The following is a 6,013-nucleotide window of genomic DNA, read 5'->3' as shown; positions in this document are numbered from 1 at the left end:
CTTTCTATCACAAAACAGGTAGTTTGTTTAACCAGGTTGAACAGGTTTCTTCTTTGCTTAGAAGAAAACTATTTTTGCTAGAAAATGAAAAGGCTTAGAAAATATATTTTCTAAAACAAACATTTTCAAATGAAACATGAAGAAACACTAGTGCAGACACAAATTTGGATCTTCAATTAGATGCACTCAAGGATCCACAAGTATTCTTCTTTGAAGTAAAAATCCCATTCAGAATATTGGCTTTTAACAATTATAAAACATTATAGTTATTCTTCAGTATATAATTGAAAGTAAAGACTGCCAAAAAATAACCTTCCATTTAGGAAATGTTTCTACTGTGGAGGAAAATACAATATTTGACAGGAAATAACCCCAAATTGAATATCACTAGGAAGCTATTTGTATGGTCGTAGAAATCTGGAAACTTTTGATCGCAATAGCTTTATAAATGATCGTGGGAACATCTCCTTTGACTCTTGTGCTGTGTACTTGAAATAGTTTTGAGGATGTGCCAATACATCAAAGAGGGCTTTGATCAATTTCTTGTCCTAGGAAAGACAAAGTATATGTTAGGCACATATTTTGGTTGTATTAGTTTTTGCACAACTTTTAAAATCAACGTTCACAATGATTTTCTTTGGCAAAAGCTACCATTCGGCAAAGCAGGTTCAGCATGGTCAAGTCCATGTTGCTTGTTGCATATTATACCATAGACAGTTTACAAACTTCTCCATTTTAACATGTGTAATTAGTGCTTATGGTAGGTGCCAGGTTGATGCATTCAAACATCTTGTTAACCACAAAATGGGTGCAATATGGGCAACAGTACTGCAGACTACCTCACACTGATCTTCCAGTATACTCAACTGCTTTCCACAAGTGCCTTCTGTCTGCGTGTAAGAGGGCAGTTTGGTCGCCACATCCTATTCAATCACGGAGTTCTCCAAGTACCTCATCCTGTAAGATGCCCTGAGTCAGTACAGTACTTAGGCATATGTCTAACCTTACACGTGACTAAAGTGAGACAGGGCCTGAGGGACCTCAAATCCCATTGACCAAATCCTTGGAGGACTGGGCCTCCAAAATGCCATTTGTGATTGGTGGTTATTTTGTGATGTCTTCTGTAGGAACAAGGCTGAACTCATCAACTCAACATCTCTTCTAGGCATACAACAATGAACATTGGCCACCAGAGACCTGGCATGATTTGAAGCAGTCCCCAACCCACTCTATATATTGTAATTTCTAAGTCAGTTTTGATCTCGCTCAGGATCTGATCCAACACCCATTGAAGTCAACAGAAATATTCCCAGAGACTTCAACAGACATTGGCTGGGGGCCCGAACACAAGTGTAAATGAGGAGTAATACCAATGCAGTTACACTGGAGTATGATGGGCCCTATATTATTACCCTTATGCAGGACTAATAGGGCACACAAACTGCCACACAAGGCAGGAAGAGGTTAATGGGCTACGAAAGGCCCAATCAGCGCAAATAAAGACATTTGGAGCAGGAGACAGGCTTTCAGGGAGGAGCTTAAAAATAAGAGCCCTGCTCAGTTGGAAGAATCAGACACAGAGAGCAGACGTAGAGCTCTCACTATGGGAGAGGCGGCTAGCTAGGGCCAGGCACTGGGGAAGACTGGTGCCTAGCAGATGTCCCAGAGGAATGGGAAGAGTTTATGTTGCTTCATATTTGTTGCGACTTTGAGTGCCCTGGGAGGGTAGACCTGTAAGAGACCTAACTGGAAGGCTAACTCAGAGGGAGTTGGGGGCTGGATGGAGGAGAGGAAGACCAGCTGGGAAACTGAGGCTGAGTGGCCGTTGCACTATACAATACTGCAAGAGGGTGCTGTGGCCAGAACATGCGATAGCACGTGTTGGAACATGCAGGCCAGTAATCGGCCGCTGGAGATAAGGGGAAATGGAAGCCTGTGAATATTGACTGGCACCCCACCCAGTTTGGGTTAATCAGTAAAGATGGAAAAGGTGATATGTCTGCTGGTGATGGTGCAGCAGCAGATAGCTGTGCTACAGTGGTAGCAGGAACAGCAGCAGCAGCAGACCCAGTTGTCCTCCTGCGATTTGATGGAGAGCAGGCAGAAACAGAAGGGGGCATGCTTTGCCACTCAGCAGTGGTGGCAGAGGCCCAATTATAGCAACAAGAGTGGTTGTGGAAGCAGCTAGGCCATGGAGTTCTGGGGACTTTGGCTTCTACTGAAAAGAGTAGCTCAGGCTGCCTGGTCCCTGGCCTGGTAAAGTTGGGGGCCAGAGGATGACCTGCAGCCCTTCCTCTGTACCCTTGAATGAGTGGCTGGCAAGAGTCTACTTGTGAAGACCCCATAGCACTATTTCTGATGGGCGAAGCGCAGGCAGCCTACTGAGTGGCAAGTGACGAGTAGGTGGGCTCATATCCTGTGGTGAAGGCTGCCATTGTGGATAGACTGGGATTGACTCCAGAGATATACTGGCACCATTTCAAGGCTGAACCATTCCTGCATAGAGCATGCCCACAGGCTCAGAGGTTATGGCACTTTGCTGCCTGGTGGTTATGCCCAGATACTAATTCCATACAGAAAATCATGACAGCTGAAGGAGCCAAGTGGCCTGAATGGCCTGGCAGACCAGGAGTGGCTCATCAGGGGAGACCAGAAGAAAGGATATCCCAATCTGGGGAGTTTCAGGGAAGCTCCTGATGAGACAGAGTCCCAAGTAACTTGAAACAGGGGGATACACAGGTTCTAGCAGGGCTGCTCCCATCAATCCTGCAATCTAAGGAGAGTGCTTCTGTCCTTCTGATGCAGCTAGGCTGGGCATATCAGGAGAGACTGCCTGATCACAGGTGTTGGAACTAGGGGTGCTGTGCTACTGCACTCCCTTGCTTGAAGAGATTTCCATCATATACAGGGTCTACAGTTTAGTTCAATAGCTCTCAGCACCCCCACTATACAAACTGTTCCAGCACCCATGTGCCTGATAATGGAGTGTGATTACCTGGGCTGTTATTACAGCCAGCTTTGTGGCCTGGAATCCTTTCTGAATGACACTGGAGCCCAGTCATATGTGGTATCTATTGGTCTGGGAAGAACGTCAATGGAAGGCCTCATAGACTCAGGTTACAGGCATACCCTTGTCCAGGAAAATGGAATGTTGGCAAAGATGATGGACCAGCACCTCCCTGAAAACATCTCATGTGTACATGGCAAGAAGTAGGTCTACCTGTGGCAGAGGCTGAGCTGCGGATACAAGGCTGCAGAGGTCGGCTATATATTGGGGTAATAAAGAACCTTATGTGGCTGGTGATCTTGGGAAGAGAATGGCGCGTTATCCCAGTTCTGATGTGCAGGAAAGTAGCACAAAAGCTGGCAGAGAGGTAAGGTGTCATGAACCCAGAGCAACAGCCTTTGTGAGTGAGCCAGTGTATTTTTTATTCCTGCTAATACACTTCTTCATATCAGCAGGCAGCTGGCCTCTTTTCATGAAAACAGTTATTATATGTCAGTCACACCATGGGAGTCTCCCATTTTATAGACCTTGCTAGGTCGTAGACTGCACTGGATCTTTCCTTACACCTTCAGCAATGCATTTGGTAGAAAGCGATAGTACACTGTCAGAGAGGACAAGTATCTCTGTCCTTTGCAGGTAGGATCTGGCCTACAAACAACAGTGGAGGATGTCATTCTGTTCTCTTGGCCCACCAGGACTGTGAACAAATGTTCATTGTTGCCTTCTTACTGCAGTTACTTAATTGACACCATCAATTTAAAAATCAGACCTCTTGTCTAACATTGTGTGTTAACACCTCTTCGCAATTCAAGAGAGTCGAAAAAAACCAAAGGGTGAATTTTTGTCCTCACTGAAGTCAGTGGCAAATTTCCCATTGACCTAAATGAAGCCAGGATTTCACCCAGTGTTTTCCCCTGTTTTTTCATTTCCTTTGTTTTGTACATTTGACATTTGCTTTGCCCAAATAGTCAGTCAGTTTATTTCCCCTGTTGACATTAAACACAGCAAGCGCTTTATTTTTCAGCCACTACCCTAGTTTTTTCCCTTCTGTAAGAACTCAAGGAAGGTCAAATCTGCAGGCTCCAAGAATGGTTTTGGAAAATCCTGTATGTTGTGGAACTGATCTGGGTGAGCTGTATTTGCAGGACAGGCAGGATGATGAGTGGTTGAGCTAGCAGAGAGGAACATTTTGGAAGGGGGACAATGGAAGAGGCCTGGGGATGTAGTCGGGGAGTCCACACCAGTGGGTATTTTAGCAGATCGCACCTTCCAAAAAATCCAAGTTCAGACATCTGCGCATGGACAGGCAAAACTGACATGCACAGGAACCAACGCCACCAATTTACAGCAGTGGTTAAAGGTCATAGTGTATCTGATTCAAATTGACCTCACCTGACCTCAGGAGCCTTAACCTGGCACAGTAAGGGTTGCCAACTTTCTATTTGCAGAAGCCAAACAGCCTTGCCCCGTTCCCCGCCCTGCCCCTTCCCTGAGGCCACACCCCTGTCCCAGCCCATCTGAGGCCCCACCCCTGCTCACTCCATGCTTATGATATGGATATGGCACAACTGAGATATATTTTATGCAAGATGGGTCTTGTAAGGTATCATTGGAAAGGTTATAATTTACTGAATGTGATTATCCAATTTGTATGCATGTATCATTTCTGTATCTAAAGTTAGGAATATTGGCTATGTAACAATTACAACTGGGTGTGTACTTAGGAAACACCCACCAGAGAACAGACCATCAGCCTTGATTGGCCATTAGGAAGAAACGATAAGACCTTGAAAATACTAATCTCACTCCTTCCTGAGAAGCCTCCTGGGATGTTGCTTTGACACTACAAGGTCATGTGGTCATGTCACCTAGTATTAAACACCACCTTGGACACTGCTGGTACTTTTCCACTGGAAACAAAGGCTTCCCACCTTATGTAAATTCTATTTAAGGCTGGGGAGTAAAGCAAACAGGACTCTTCTCCATTGCCTTCCTGCCCAAGAAGAAAGACAGCTGAAAGTACCTGAAGAGACAAAGGAACTGAGCAGGCAAGGGCTGAGTCCAGACTAAGACAGGAGTCTAGTCTGTAAAGAAAAATAACTGGAACTTTAAGCTACTGAAACTCTGCAACTTGCCTAAAATAACATTTAGGCTGAGAAATTACTTCTTTAGGATCTTAAGCTTAGTATACGTGTTTTGTTTTATTTGCATGGTAATCTGCTTTGTTCTGTTTTCTATCCCTTATAATCACTTAAAATCTGCCTTTTATACTTAATAACCTTGTTTTTATTTATTATTAAACCCAGTTTGTGCAATTTATAATGGGGGGGGGGCAAGAAGTTGTGCATATCTTCCTCCACATTGAGGGAGGGGGCTAATTTGTAAGCTTACGTTGTATAGATTTCTCTACAGTGCAAGACAGTATTAGTTTGGGTGTACTTTCCAGAGGGAAGCTGCACTTGAGTGCTGGGCAATTTCCTTCACATAGAGAGCTGTTTGTAGACTCTGTGATTCTACAGCTGGTGCATCCCTATCTGTGTGTGTGTGTGTGTGCTGCCAGAGGCCAGAGAGCCTAATTAAGCAAAACAGGGAGAGGGAGCCCAGGCTAGTGGAGCAGGCAGGCTCAGTGAAATATCAGTACATCAGGTGGCATCCCGGATAGGGGGTCCAACCTGTTGCACCCAACCCTGCTCTGAGGCTCTGCCCCCACTCACTCCATCCCCTCTCTGTCTGTTGCTCACTCTCCTCACCCTTGGGTGGGGGTTGGGGTGTGGGAGGCGGTGAGGACTCCAGCTGGGGGTGAAGGCTCTGGGGTGGGGGTGAAGGAGGGGGCTCTGGGCTGGGGTCAAGGGATTCAGAGTGTGGGAGGGGGCTCAGGGCTGGGGCAGGGGGTTGGGGCATTGGAGGGGGTGCAGAGTGCAGGCTCCGGGAGGGAGTTTTGGGGGAGGGAGGGGGCTCAGGGCTCCAGGTGCAGGCTCTGGCTGGGGTGTAGGCTCTGTGATGAGG

The 6,013-nt window shown here is 46.1% G+C and overlaps 1 protein-coding gene across 1 annotated transcript in view; it reads right to left on the bottom strand.

Moving 5' to 3' along the window:
* Positions 1 to 395: 395 nt before the first annotated feature.
* Positions 396 to 6,013, bottom strand: part of SCUBE1 (signal peptide, CUB domain and EGF like domain containing 1) — a 298,416-nt gene continuing 292,798 nt past the window's right edge. Inside the window, exon 23 of the mRNA XM_077807450.1 lies at positions 396 to 548. Within this exon, the coding sequence (XP_077663576.1) occupies positions 396 to 548 (153 nt within the window). The remainder of the gene's footprint in view (positions 549 to 6,013) is intronic.

Source organism: Eretmochelys imbricata, chromosome 1 (assembly GCF_965152235.1).
Source record: "Eretmochelys imbricata isolate rEreImb1 chromosome 1, rEreImb1.hap1, whole genome shotgun sequence".
NCBI lineage: Eukaryota > Metazoa > Chordata > Testudines > Cheloniidae > Eretmochelys > Eretmochelys imbricata.
Note: the sequence above shows the minus strand (reverse complement) of the source record. Positions and strands in the feature narration are given on the sequence as shown.